The 15,368-nt window shown below is 42.1% G+C and overlaps 1 protein-coding gene across 1 annotated transcript in view; it reads right to left on the bottom strand.

Moving 5' to 3' along the window:
- Nucleotides 1–12,259, bottom strand: part of LANCL2 (LanC like glutathione S-transferase 2) — a 51,696-nt gene extending 39,437 nt beyond the window's left edge. The window contains exons 1-2 of the mRNA XM_059397208.1: nt 12,051–12,259; nt 5,041–5,158 (exon numbers count right to left, since the gene is read on the bottom strand). Coding sequence (XP_059253191.1) covers nt 5,041–5,158; nt 12,051–12,254 — 322 coding nt within the window. The 5' untranslated portion in view covers nt 12,255–12,259. The remainder of the gene's footprint in view (nt 1–5,040; nt 5,159–12,050) is intronic.
- Nucleotides 12,260–15,368: the final 3,109 nt, after the last annotated feature.

Genomic DNA, 15,368 nt, shown 5'->3' with positions numbered 1-15,368 from the left:
TTCTTTCTAGTTATGTCTCCTGAAGCAAGGACAAAAGCAAAAATTAACTACTGGGACTACATCAAAATAAAAAGCTTATGCATAGCAAAGGAATCAATCAACAAAACTAAACTGGTCCAGATGATATATCTGATAAAGGACTAGTTATCCAAAATATATAAAGAATTTATAAAACTCAACACCAAAAATACAAGCAATCCAATCAAAATATGAGCAGATTTTGATAACAGTGGAGGGGAGGGGGCAGAGATCCAGCAGAAACATGGACAGATATTTCTCCAAAGAAGACATCCAGATAGCCAATGGACACATGAGAAGATGTTCAACATCACTCATCATCAGGCAAATGCAAATCAAAACTAAAATGAGTTATCACCTCACACTTGTCAGAATGGATAAAGTCAACAACACAAGAGACAACAGATATTGGTCAGGATGCGGAGGAAGGGGAAACTTCTTACGCTGTTGGTGGGAACACCCAATCTGGAGAACAATATGTAGGTTCCTCAAGAAGTTAAAAATAGAGCTACCCTATGACCCAGCAATTGCTCTATTAGGTATTTACCTAAAAGACAGAAATACTAATTTGAAGGGTTACACACACCCCAATGTTTATAGCAGTATTATCTATAAGAGCCAAAATATGGACATAGCCCAAGTGTCCATCAACTGGGAATAGCTAAAGAAGATGTGGTATACATATATACAGTGGAATATTACTCAGCCATAAAAAGGAATGAAACCTTACCACTTGCATTGACATGGATGGAGCTAAACAGTATTACGCTAAGCAAAGCAAGTCCAAGAAAGACAAATACCATGTTATTTCACTCATATGTGCAATTTAGCAAAAACAAAGGAGCAAAGCTAACAAAGAAACAGCCTTTTAACTATAGAGAACAAAGTGATGATTACCAGTAGGGATGTCAGTGGGGGATGCTGGTTAAATAGGTGATGGGGATTAAGGGGTGCATTGGTTTTGATGAGCACTGCGTGTTGAATGGAAATGTTGGATCATCTTGCATATTTACTTTTCACTAAAATCCTTAGCATTATTAATCATAGTATTTGAAAACTCCTGGTTTGATAATATCAACATTACTACTGTATCTGATTCTGGGTCTGACGTCTACTTAGTCATCTCAAATTCTATTTTACTTTTTAGTATGCCTTGTAAATTTGCAAGGTGGACTTAATGTATTGGGTAAAAGAAACTGCAATAACCAGTCCTTCAATAATGTGGTGGTAAGGAACAGGGGAGTAGCAGTATTCTATGGTCCTATGATTAGGAACTGGTCTTTTGGTGAAGCTGTGCCCTTGGACTATGACCTTTATTAGTGCTTCTCAGTGTTTCTTTCCTGTAGGTTGGACAGGATAGGTACAGGGGGCTGGAGCTGGGTACTTCCCTTCTCCCATGTGAAAGGCCCAGACAGAGAAGGTAGAGTTAGGGAAGTCTAGCTTCAGTAAAACTCTGGTAGGTCAGGTTCTAGTAAAAGTTTCTCCGGAGGGCGGGTCTTGTGAAGAAAAACAGAATGCTCTGGCATATTTCAAAATGGTTCCACTTTCCTCCCCTTTCCGGAAGCACAAAGGGATTTTTCTCTAGTATCTACGGTGAGAACCTGGGAGGACTCCTGGAGTTAAACTTGAAAAAGTGAAGAAGGGTCCTTGTAACTGGGTCCATCTAGAGGCATTTTCTTCTCATCAAATGAAGTTTAAAGTTATTATCCCCACACCAGTTTCCATGGATGTTCCTTCTTGTGGATCTCTGCTCCAGTAAATTGTGATTTTCTGTGTGTGTCTCTCTCTCTCATTTTTGGTGTAGACATTTGCCCTATGACCTCACTTTGGTAACGGATCTAAGAAGTGTTAATCTTTCAGTTTGTTCAGCTTTTGACTTGATAGGATGCAGTGACAACTTCTAAACTCATTACACCCCAGACCAGATCTTGTGTTTTTTCCATTTTTATGGTATCGCTGTGCTTTCTGGAGCATCAGTTCCTCCTTCAGCCCCTTGTCATTTGGACCTTGTTTCTGAAGGGACTTTCCCTTGTCCTTCAATTTCTTTTCTTAGTTCTTTCAATTCTTATTTCACATCATCTTACTGTCTGGCCATCTCTTCCCTGGGTTCCTTTATTTCAGCTTTGCGATCCATTTGCTTAATTAAGTTCCAAAATTCATGTTGAAAACGGGACAATTTTTCTCCACGTCATAATGGCATTTTCCTGGTGTTTCTTCTTCTTCCATTGATGAAATTTATATTCCTTTTTTCCTAATATTACGTACACAACTGAATTTTTTCTTAAGTTTGAATTAGATGAATTTTTCTGAATCAAGACCCTCTAAAAGAGGGAAAGTATTAGGACAGCTTTCCCAGTTTTTTTTTTTTTTTTTTAATCTCAAGGGCATCCTCTTCTTACCAAGTGACAAACAGGTTATTTGTATATGATGACTTGTGGTGACTGGATTTCCTTTGATTCTCAGATCCTTCTTTGTTGCACAAGGGTTCCCCCACTGACGTTTCCTTTCTGACTACACTATTAGCCAGCGCCACCAGGGATGAAGTTCCTGCCTCATAAAACAAACCCCTTTATTTATTTTATCTTACATAATTCACAACAATCCTTTTTTAGAATAATGCGGTTTAAAAGAATTTTATAACCTCTGTTCCCTGTATGCTCTCCACACCATTTTTCTCTGCCTCTCTTCCTCACCCATTTCATGTTCAGATATGACCTCAAAAATTCCCCCTGAGGGTGTGTCTCATCCTTCTGAGAATAACTATTTATTGATTTGGGAGAGGGGGAATTGCAGAATACATTTTGCCACCTGTGGGTCATCTGGCTTCCTCCCGTGGACAACACTGTGGCTTTCTCAGTTGTTTGGATTCTATTTGTTTTTCATACATTATTATTCAGTGTATTCTCTATCTCACAACTTTGCTTAAAAAAAAAAAAAGGTATGGGTGCTTCATTCCTTCTTCTTGTATTGTACAATTTTAGGAGAAAAGAGAGAGGAGGTATGGGTGTAAGTAGATTCCATGGTGCTACTCGGATCCCAAAGCCCTAAATAATACTTTTAACCATTCACACCAAATACCTCCATGATGGCTCTAACACTGAATCCAAAAGATAACAACAAATGGGGATTTTTAAGAAATACTGATTCTTGGACTCCTCTACTATGTAATCATTCTGAGAGAGAGGCTTATAATATGTTGTTTATTATAAAGCTCTCTGAGTGTTTCTGATACATAGCTAACTTAGAACCTAATAATCATGGACTTAAAACCCCTATTTCAACAAGAAATGTTTTAAGTAAAAAATTTCTTAGGGGAACTGTGCTAATAATCACTATGTTATTTTTCCTTTAAAAATATTCTTCTTGGGTGCCTGGGTGGTTCAGTCAGGTTGAGTCTCTGCCTTCAGCTCAGGTCATGATCTCTGGGTCCTGGGATCAAGTCCTGCATTGGGTTCCGGTTCTGTATTGGGTACCCTGCTCAGTGGTAAGTCTGTTTTTCCTTCTCCTTCTGCCCCTCCCTCCCAGCTCATTCTCTTTCTCTCTCAAATAAAAAAAATCTTAAAACAAACAAATAAATAAAAATATCCTTCTTTGCTTTTTTAACTTCAAGTTAGCTAAAATTATCTTGAGGCTCCTGGGTGGCTCAGTCAGCTGAGAATCTAATTCTTGATTTCGGCTCAGGTCGTGATCTCAGGGTCATGAGATTGAGCCTTGTGTGGAGCTCTGCACTCAGCGGGGAGCCTGCTTGAGATTCTCTCTCTCTCTCTCTCTTCCCTTCCTCTGCCCCTCCCCCCACTTAAAGGCTCTCTCTCAAAAATAAATAAATAAAATATTTTCAAAAAATCCTACTTTGCATTTAAGTTAGCGAAAATGATCTAAATTTACATTTAAAGGTGAATTTCTTTGGTTCTGTAAGCTGAACTACCTCCATGTCTTCCTGAGTATAACAGTTTGAAGAATTTAATTTTCATGTCATTACGTAAATGTTATATTAACATGAACAGGCAAATACAAATAAAGCAGCACAGAAAAAATTATAAAAATGAACACACAAAAAAAGATCAGGGCCATCATGTTTGCTTGTACACTGCAAAAGCAGGTATCAGTTCTCAGCGATTCTAACATGAATACTTAAGTCTGTGCTGTTCATTGGCTAAACTGTAATAACTTAACAAGGGCTACAAATTGATACGTAAATTGTTATTAGCAGTAATCATACTGTAGTCTCATCTCTCAGGAGAGGCTCTTTTATTTCTTTTACACTCCCTAAAGAGTTATTACAATGTTCTGGCTATATAGTAAAATAATAAGAATGTAAAGATTAGATAAAGCAAGCTAATTTTGAAATCGAGTTATTTGAGGTATGGTGTGTCTATTACACGTTGCTTATTCAATTGTTATCACCAAATTCAAAATCAAAATCTTTAGGTGTACAAATGAGTCAAATGACTACAAGCAAGAGGTTAAACGGTTTATGCATAATGGAGAAATCACATACTACAACTTGTCCCAAAGATCAAAGGAATAAAGGCAAACAAAAAACTGACCTGAGGGCAAGTTTTCTCTTATTATGCATTTTCACAGATACCCATATATTCGGTCAAATAAATAATGCTATAAAAATAGGACATACTACATATCAAATTTCAAGTGGAGAAGATTTCTTTAGAAATAAAACTCCAAAACATCTCATCACTGATTAAGTTCACGTTTTCACTTAAAGGGTAAAATCTAGGGCGCCTGAGTGGTTCAGTGGGTTAAGCCTCTGCCTTCAGCTCAGGTCATGATCTCAGGGTCCTGGGATTGAGCCCCACATCGTGCTCTCTGCTCAGCAGGGAGCTTGCTACCCTTCCTCTCTCTCTCTGCCTACTTGTGCTCTCTCTCTGACAAATAAATAAATAAAATCTTTTACAAAATAAAATAAAAGGTAAAAAGTCACCATTTTCAAAGAAGAAAAATTTTAATCGAAGTCTTATAAACCCAAAATAGAACATCCCAATTACTTGTATCCCACATTTGTACCTGTCCAACCAGTATAGGCCGAGCAGTCATGGGGATCGGCTGTCTTCAGCCCTTCTTCCATTTGCTGCAGAAGATCTTTGATTTTGGTCTGGATTCGCCTCGTGAAATTATGTATGATCTGAGAACCAAAAGAATACAGAAACTTAAATTGCACAAGAATAGGCCAATATTACAATAAATACTCTAATAATCTAAGTTTACAGAACAGAAGAGGTAGAAGTTAGATTACTTGGCCCATGTCAATGTTTCACTGGTGAGAGGATATCTCCCTTAATTTTGTAGGTTAAGTTCTTAAATGAGGTAATGCCCTGTGTGGACTACAAGGCATTGGTAGGATTACAAAAAATAAGTTGTAGGAACCAAAGAAAAAAAAATTTTTAAAAGATGGATTGAGTACACAAACGTGTTAACTTCTGTAAGTTAAAGAAAGTAAGAATGATGGCTTAAAAATTACTGACAAGGGGGAAAGAGCTGCAATATAAAACACTAAGTAAAAAAAGACTACAGCAATACAGAAATAGACCTAAAATTACTGATGTACCTTATAAAAAGAAAAATATCAAATGACAAACATATAAAATATTCCCTTAGCAATTAATGCAGTTCAAATATATATGAGTACCAGACTTTGCCTTATCAGAATAATGAAAAAAATTCAAAATATTAAGTCCCAAGGCTGCTAAGAGCTAAGGAAACAAGTTTTCTTAGTCACTGAGAGCCTTTCTCAAGAGTCTTTTATGATTTGTAAAATCTAGCTGCCAGAGAAACTGCTGAGGTATATTAAAATCCATGACCATTTCCTATTTAACCCTTTAATGATTATTTTCTGCTTTCATGTATTTTGTAGTTCTGTTATTAGACACAAATGTATGACTGTGCATCCACTGACAGATTGACTTGTTATAATGAAATGTTCCTCTGTGAGACTCAGGAGGAAATGTTTTTGTGTTACTACACCGTTCGGGCTTTCAAGGCAAATTTCCTGAAATTTGGGATTCTAGACTAAAAGTAAACCTTAGGAATCAAGTTACAACTGTATATATTGTAAGGCATCCAGAGAGGTTTACTTGACCCTGGAGGTATGTGTTTATATTTCAGGGGGATGAGGCCGTGACACAGGGATATACTTCTGAGTTGTACTACTATAGAGAACTGGGCTTCTCACTTTCATAGAGAAATCTATTTACATTCCAAAGACTTAGAGTATGGTATTTCCAATGAAACTCTCCCAGAAGGAGAAGGGAAGACAGTTGCCTCCTTTCCATTTGTAAAAAGCAGAGAAAGGTTCAGCTTCTTCCTTATTTGCCTACAATACATAGACTTTGCACATGGAAGACATCTGACCTAGGTTTCACTGTGTTGCCCCACAGGGAAGACTTGAGACAGATGGAATCACTCACAGGTTATAGTCTGTCTGATAAATAATAAATCTGTGATCCAGAAACCTCTTGTGTAAATTCAGGAAAAAATTAATAGATAAACATTAAAGGCCTCAACCAGGGTGATGTCAGCATCACTGCAGCATTAAGATTAGGCATCCCTTGTTTTGTCCTCCCTTGAACAATAAAAATTAGGCATCCATCCACAAACAGAAGTGCTTTTGTGTGAGTTGTGGAACCCAGCACCTTACACCAAGGACCCATGGGCAGTCCAGCCCACCAGTCTATCAGGTAATAAGCAGAGGCTTTGATACTGGCTGTGGAACCTACAGGAGACTGGGAACTAGTTGTCGCCCTTGCCCCCAAGCTGTGATCGAAAGCGCATGCAGAACCCGAACTGAACAATCAGATCAGATCTGAAAACCTCTGCAGAAGTCCAGGGTTTCAGAGCAAAAGTTCCAACAGTCCAATAGAGGAAAATAAAATGAGTTCGTGTGCATTAAATCGGGTAAGAGCTTTTCTTTATCAGCATCACTCCTTCCCGAAGGTGGAACAGCATAGGGCGAAATAGATGCCCATGTTTTCTCCCAAAGGGAAAGGGAGAGCCCTCAAGTGCCTAGTTTTCAAATCTGTGTGGGACTCTGCTGAAAAGACTCACTCTCTCATGGCATCCAGAGCATTGCTGACAGAGCTCTACAAGTGGGGAGAAGAAAATCAGGCAGTAGCATGTAAGATTCTCAGAGCAGAGTGCATGAAAGGGACAAAGTTCCTGCAGATGTGTTCTGACTCAGACATAGGTTAATGAAAAGTTAAGGAAACATGACATACCCAAAAGTCACAATAATCTTCCACTAACCAAACCCAAAGACATGAAAATGTATGATTCACCCAATAAAGAATTCAAAATAGCTGTTTTAAGGAAACTCAATGAACTACAAGAAAATGCAGAAAGAAAACTCAATGAAATCAGAAAATGAAATACATGAACAATATAAGAAATTTAACAAGGAGATGGAAATCATAGAAAAGAATCAAAGATAAATTCTAGAGCTAAAGAACTTAATGAAATAGAAGACACAGCACAGAGAATCAAAACATAGTAGACCAAATATAAGATAAAATCAGTGAGAGGATAGGAAATTTGAAACAACACAGTCTGAAGACAAAAGAGAAAAAAAAATCAAAAAGAGTGAAGAAAGCCTATGTGATCTCTAGGACATCTTCAAAACAAAACAACAATATCTGAATCAGTTCCACAAAGAGAAGGGGGCAGAAACCTTATTTAAAGAAATGATAGCAGAGAACTTTCCAAACCTGGGAAAACATTGGGACATAATAAAGAGATCACCACATTAATTTAATCTGAAATGTCCTTGTCTAAGACACATTATAATAAAACTATCAAAGATCAGGCTGGAGGAGTGCTGACAACACTGACTCCATCTCTGGCCCTCCATCTTGTTCTTCCTGTTCACCTGATGACCTCTCGAGGCTACATGCTCTGGGCCCCTTGGAGATCAATACACACACCTTAGAAATGCCCATCAGGGCCAGGATGGGGGGAGGCTTGCTCTGGCTTCCCATGAATCTGATAGAGATACCATAGTCTCACCCCTTCCTGAGGCTCAGGTGATGCCATAAGAGGTAATTAAAGATTAACTGCCAATCAGATACATGCAGGTCCTGTGAAATGCATGCGAACCCTTTGGTCTCTCTACAGGGCCCTTCTGTGTCCCCACCCTCTATAAAATCTCTGAACTAATGTCTGGACTTTGCAGAGAATGACTACAAAGTGACTGGATCATCCTCTACCTGATTCCCCATCAGTAAGTTCCCCTGAATAAAACTCTTGTAAACTGTATGAAGTTGCCTGCTTTGTTTCCCAGTCTCAAAGTCCTTCTCCATTTGGGGGATGATGTAGGAAAGATGGTAGGGTTCGAAGCCAAGGGCCAAAAAAGGATTCTTGAGACATCACAGGTGCAGAGAGGTGGTTTTGTGGGGACAGGACCCGTGGGTGGAAAAAGTTGCAATGAGGTCATGAGGGGTGGTGATTATATACCTACAAGTTGGGAGGGGGCTTAGGGATAGCATAAGTCTCTAAGGAATTTTGAAAACAAAGTTTTCAAAAAAGAAAACAAAACAAAACAAAAAAAAGAAAACAAGGTTTTCAGGACCTTAAAGGCACTTAGCCATTGTTGGGAAAAGGTCATTTATTACCGTTTAATAAAACCTTAGTCATGAGATCCTTCAAATGCATATCAGGGGGCCATACATTTAGGGGATGATTGCCAACACATATCTTATGGGATTTAGAGATAAAGGAAAATTTCTGAAGAAATTTTTATATGTTAAAGCAGACTTACAGGATGGGGAGGGGGGTTGGGCTAAGTGGGCCTTTTGCCCTTAGCAAGGTGTTGGCATTGGGGCAGTTGAGTCCCTAGAGGAATGTCACTCTGCCTGTTTCAAGGACTTGTCAGTGGGCTGTAAGTAATAATGATATTTAATAATTTATTTTCTTTTCTTCTGTCTCTGTTTCCCTCATCAGGAGATACTTTACTGTCCCTCTCCTACCTTCTAAAACAACATAAAGAGAGAAACCTAAAGATAGTAAGAGAAAAGATTAAAACCTACAAAGGAACGTCCAATGGAATTTCTCAGCAGAAATCTTACAGGCTAAGAGAGACTAGGATGGCTTATTCAAAGTGCTGGAATACTGACACATGATTAATGAAGTTAATTAATTAAGTTCATCTACTTTTGGCTTATTACAAAGGAACGAAAGACATGTGGAGCCACTGGTAAACAGGTCTGCCCCATTGAAAAAGCTACCATGTGGAAGAATATACTTCTAGAAATTGTAAAATGTATTCATTAAGTAGCCAATTCACAGAATGCTTGTGGAACAGACAATCCATAATTGTTTACTTCTTAGTCTTCATTAGAAATTAAGGTCCCTAAGGGTTAAGAATCCTAATCAATACACATCATTAAAACTAAAAGAAATACCAAGACTAAAATTAAAACTAAAAGAAATAACAAGACTAAAAGGAAACAACTGTATTAAAAGTAGGCTAAGAAAAAGTACAATATTTTGGATAAGGAAAGATATGTTTTTTTGTTAAAGAAAAGAAGTGGAACTGTGTCCTAGTAAAATGACTGGTTGTTCCAGGATAAGAAAGAGATAAAACCTGAATGGATGGGAAGGTTGTGGAAAAGGAGTCTTGGGAAAGGAATTTTCTGTGTCAGCAAGCAAGCTAAGATTGGAATGAATTCAAGTTTTTAAAGAATGAGTTTGAATATCAAATGGACATGCGCAAGATTAGAATTTGGTTTTCTCCCTGCTAAAAGGAACTTTTCTTGGACTATTGGTCTATGAAGAGGCTGTGAAAGGTTTGTCTTTACTTTTTAAGTAATCGGCCCAGAAAGCAAAGATTGTATATCTTATTAAAGTAATTTTCTGTGCTTAATGTTGTCTCTATCAAGATTTTGATTACTTCGGAGCACTGAGTCTTCAATATTATAAGAGTTGAGTTTTGTTCTCAAATCCGCAACCTTGTGAATTTGCCTTTAAAACCTTGTGTGGCCACTGTGGTTATGTGAATGGCTAAGTATTATTTCATCATGATCTATGATCCTATTTAGTCAAATGCTCCAAAGAGTTGGCATTTTGGCAACTTGCCAAAAATCAAATTCTAAATTGTATGTTTGACATTAAAACAACCTGATTCTTCTGAGGGTCCCTGGAAGATCTCAAAGGATTTGTCTCTTAACCTTGTAAAGCAGAGATAAAAAACGAAATACGTTTATTTGGTATGTTAAATTACATGGGGATCATTGACAAATAAGTGATGATAAACTTTCCCAGGGTAGGTAGGGGTCAAGAGGAGGCAGCCCCAAGTCAAGATGGGCCACTTTTGCATGAACACTATTTTGAATTAAAAGTAACCAAAATCCAGGGGTGGCTGGGTGGCTCAGATCACCATCTCAGGGCCCTGGGATGGAACCCCACATTGGGCTTCCTGCTCAGCAAGGAATCTGCTTCTCCTTCTCCCTCTGCCTCCCCTCCCCCCTGCTCTAAAATAAATCTTAAAAAAAAAAAAAAAAAAAGTAATCAAAACCCAGCAGAGGCAGGAAGAGCTCTCTGTCTCCCCCACAACTGCCTAAATTTACATTGGAAAGGACAGACTGCAATAGGAGAGCTAGTAAAAGAGACTCCCCTTTACTTAAGGAACTCATCTGTGTAATATGGTAACCTTGTTTTTTCCGAACATCCCCTTTCACCTCCTTGCTAAAGGTCTTTCTCCCCCTTTCTGTCCTCAGAGGTCCCCCCACCTCTCTTATGTCGATCTGATTCTAAGTCCAGCTAGAAGGACCATAGGGCAAAGCAAGGTCTTCCACCCCAACAGGTGTATGTGTACAGATGTCTGTTCCAATATGTCCAATTATCTTAAACTGTTTCACACCACAGAAATTACTACATTTCCTTATCAAATGAACTTTCATCGCATCTTTAACCATGGCCATTGTTTTAAGTCTTTGCTCATTTATAGTCATTGTCTTACTCTGATGCTTTTGCAAATGTGCTTCATCTTCAGAGAGATACACAACGCTAAAAATTCTGACAAATAGTCTAGAATACAGATTTCACCTAGCTTTAGGATCATAAAACTGAACTATGTAATAATTTCCAGAACTAATAAAAAAACTGGATTGGAGCAGAACAAGAATTAACAACATGGGACTTATTGAGCTGATGAGAATTAGAACTTTTTCTTTGAAACATCAGTGGACCCTTAATTTTTCCTCCAGATATAAGAAAACCTCTTCTCTCCACTCTTAAGCTATTTGTGACAGGCAATAAGAATACAAAATACATGGGGAACCAGGGAGGTGAAGTGGGGCTTGGAACATTTAGATCAGTTGAGGGAGGAGGGGTTAACTGGTAAGCGTCTGGGTTTAGCAAACGTGAGCAGCTATGCTGATATTCACATCTTCCTTTATTTCTACTTTCCCCTGCGAAGTGAACATTTGTTCAAATAAGCAAGTCCTGGGCACTCAGACAAGACCCATTCAAATGACGCTACTGTTTATGAACAATATTTTGGTTGGTGTTCCTCTGCTGTAAATACCAAGGGCAGGGACCAGGGGCCAGACCCGATTAAACTCGGCCTCAGGGAGACTAGGAACAGATCGTCAGGGGGCACGTGTGCAGCTCCAGAGGCTGGAGGGCGTGCAAGGGCCCGTGACAGAAAATACACCTGCACGTCGACCGCCACCACAGCCCTGATATTCACTCCACGTGCCAAGAAACAGAAGCTTCATCAATGTGTTTCAAAGGCACAAGAGGCCAGGAGGCGCCTATCAAAACGCACGTTGTTAACAAAACAGAAATCCATAACCCTTCCTCCCGGAAGCGGGCAGCTTGCTAACGGAGAAAGCGCGCCCAGAAGCCATCCCTCTCTCTCCGATTCCCTCCAGCTCCCAGGGTGGGACCCGCTCTCGACACCGGGCGCGGAGAGGTGACGTCAGCGAGCCTTAGGGGCGGGGCGGGACTGGTGGACGCTACCATCGCCACCACCCCCCCTCACCTGGCGCGGCCCAAGGCCCGGCTAGCGCCCACCGCCGACTCACCTTTCCGTCGTTGTGGAAAGGGAGGCCAAGCTCGTCGGTGGTGGGCGGGGGGCGAGTACAGCCCGTCTCCTCGGCCGCTCCGGCGGCGAACACCGCGGAGGCAGCGGCCTCGTAGTCCGGGAAGGGATTGGCGAACGCCCGCTCCTCCATCTCTGCTTCCCCGCCCAGATGGAACTTCAGTCTCTTTGACATGGTCTCGCCCATCTCAGCCGCGCGCTCTTTCCCTTTCACGGGGGCCGCGCAGCACGGCGGGCGGGCGGGGACAAACCTCCTGCCGAGGCGCCCCGATTCGAGCAACGCTCTGCGAGCCCGAGGGTGTCGCGCCGCCGCCTCTCTCCGGGACCCTGCCCGGCGGGGGCCGAGGGCTCCCTTTACGAAGGCCGCCAGCTGCGAGGACGAGCGGGGCTTCGGAGCTGGTGGGAGCCTCTCCGGGGGGCCTGCCTCGCGGCGGGTGGCTGGCACATCTGGCGGCAGCTGCTGTGCTCCACGTGGTGCCCCGGCCCCGCCCGGACGCCGACTGGGCCGCCGATCCCCGGTGGCGCCGGCTCGGGTCAAGCTGCCCAGCCGGGAGCGAGCAGGCTCCGCGGGGAGCGCTCAGGCCGGACCCTCCGCTGCGCCGGGCAGGTCAGAGTCCGCTCACGCCTCTCCGCGTCGCCCCTTCGCTGCCGCCGCCGGCTCTCGGGCAGCGGCCTCGCGGGGACAGGGACCCGCGGCTGGCACAGCTCGTCCGCGGCGACGCGCACGGCAGGTGCCGGAGTCCCCGGGCTCTGGAATCGCTCCCGGGGTCGCCGCGCCCGGCTCCTCTTCTGCGTCCGAGACCCTCTCGGGATTTTCTAGAGAAAGCCGAAGGACCGCGCGTGGCTCTTCCCGCAGGAGAAGCCTGTAGAGAATAATCGCTGTCATTCAAGGTGTGTGCGATTTGCAGACCAGGGAAAGCGCGTCCCTAGACGCGCCATCATCAATCTGCATTTTCACCAGCCGGGAGGTTCCGCCGCTGTCCTCGGCCCCCGGTGCGCCAGCCACGCGAGCAGCAGCGGCTCCTTGATATTAAGGAAAAAAATTTCTAAAGAAAAGAATTTCAAAACAGCCTACAACACTGCAAGGATAGTGTCTCCCAGGGGCAGGGGGAAACAGTCCCTCCTATTCATCACAGTTGGGAGGGGGGGTGTCTGGAGGAGGAGCCACAGGCCTTTTTTTTTTTTTTTTTTTCCTCTTCACGTTTTATTTCAGACCCTTTGTTTGAATAAACATATCTTTGGTAACAAGAGGTAATGTTAAGCATACTTAATCATCCAACTATTTAATTGACCTGAAAGATTTCTCCAGGATTAACTTAATTGCCAGGGAAAGTAACATGCATAGTTAAAGGACAAGCAAATAAATCTTGCCATTTATGTAATCACAATATGGTTAACAACAGTCTTTATTGGTTCTCTTTGTTCTTGTTACCTTAATTATTTGGCACCAAACACATAATGATTTTTCCTTGAGGAAAATATCTTCTCTTCCCCTCCCCCATTTAAGTATTGACTGAATGCCAGGTGATGCTAGGTGATGAAAAATTGACATTAAAAAGATAGTTTTTGCCCTTCAGGTTCCTAAAGTTAATGGATGAAAAAGGTAAGGATTATGGCATAGGGAGAGAAAGATTTTTTACCCCCCTGGAACCAAGCAGGATGCATTAGTATAACAAAATTGACATGACAGAGGAAAACAGGTATCAGACAGGAAGGGATAAATCTTGCCTGTGGTCTGCCTCCCAGGACTGCCTGTAGGGTTGTCTCCCCCAGGTGCACAGGGCTGTGCATGTAAAACAGCCCCTGCTGATGGGATGGCCACCCGTGATAACCATGTAGGAGGAAATAATTTTAAAGGGATTACTCAGCACAAGTATCCTCAGAGTTCAAGGAAACAGCTGTACAACAGTGTGCCTGTATAGCTGTGTCCCTTGAGGGCCGGCTCCACTTTCTGCTTCATTTCCAACCCTCAGTAAAGGAAATTTTCGAAAATTTTCTTATTGCTCCCAGTTTTCATGCGTTCACCTGAAGGATATTGAATTCCCTGACTACTGATGTTCAGCTGCCTCAGAAACCAGCCCTCGCCCCCTTCCAGGGACTTCACTAGACAAAATTACACAGCAGATGTTCACGCAAGCCTGTGTTATATAGGACACCACAGGCAGGTGTGGCAGAGACAGCCACAGCTGGCTTTGCTATGGAAGTCTGGTGACCATTTGCCCTCGCTGTGAAGGGAAGATCATTTTTTTTCTCATTCTTAAAATTTGGTGGCTACCTGCAGACAACTGATGGCAAGTACACGAAAGAAGGACAGCCAATATTTTCGAAGGCTGGAAAATTTAAAATCAATTTAAGGAATTGGCATATTTTGCTAAATACTGTCAGGTCTGCTGTTAGTGGAAATTTTACTTACACCAGTTTGCAGGGGAGTAAACAGTTCTTTCTTCACACTCCTGTTCCCTGGAGGCTTTTTAATACAGAAGATGTGGGGATCCCTTCTGCTGCCCTGTCAAGCTGAAGGACCATCTTCCTCCAGTAGCCACTCTTTAGTAGCAAAGACTTAGGTCAGTGCCTTGAAGTTACAACTTTCTATTCACTTAAGGCCAGACCAGATTCTTAGGGTGTCCTTTCCTACTCGTCTATGCAAGTAAGGGGGGGACAGTTATAAGGATTGATGTAAAAAACCAATACCTGGGCTTGGTGAGGACAACTGGCAATTCCTAACAAAGGAATCTAACTGGGAGAGGGGAACACCTGTGTTGACCTGGCTGGAACTAGGACATCACTCAAGACTGGGAACTCAGAGGGTCCAGGTGATGAGGGGAAAGAAGACAAGCTAAGGACAAAGCAGAAGCACAACCCCCCCCCCCCCACACACACACACGCACACACCATGGGATATGTGACACTCCTCATGTACTCCCGGCTGCCCTAAATGAAAAACAAATAGTTAACCTATAGAGACCAAAATCCTAGAAGACTTGAGTCTACCTCAATTTACAAAACCCTTAGCAGCGTTTTGAGGAAAATTCTTTTGAAACCTCCCTTTTCCCTTAATTCCCCCATCCCATAATATCTAATCAACCACCCCTCACAATGCTGGGACAGCAGCTCTTCTGCCCCTGGGTCCTGTCCCCATGCTTTAATAAACCACTATTTTGCACCAAAGATGCATCGGGAATTCTTGCTTGTCGGCTCCAGACCTCACCCGAACAAACCTCACCTGTATTCCAAAACCACATCACGGGGAGTGAATCTTCCTCCTGTAGGAGACAGGTTTTCCTGAGAAGGTGAGCAGGGC

The sequence above is a fragment of the Mustela nigripes genome, chromosome 4 (genome assembly GCF_022355385.1).
Source record: "Mustela nigripes isolate SB6536 chromosome 4, MUSNIG.SB6536, whole genome shotgun sequence".
Classification (NCBI taxonomy): domain Eukaryota; kingdom Metazoa; phylum Chordata; class Mammalia; order Carnivora; family Mustelidae; genus Mustela; species Mustela nigripes.
This window is presented reverse-complemented; position numbering and strand designations above follow the sequence as displayed.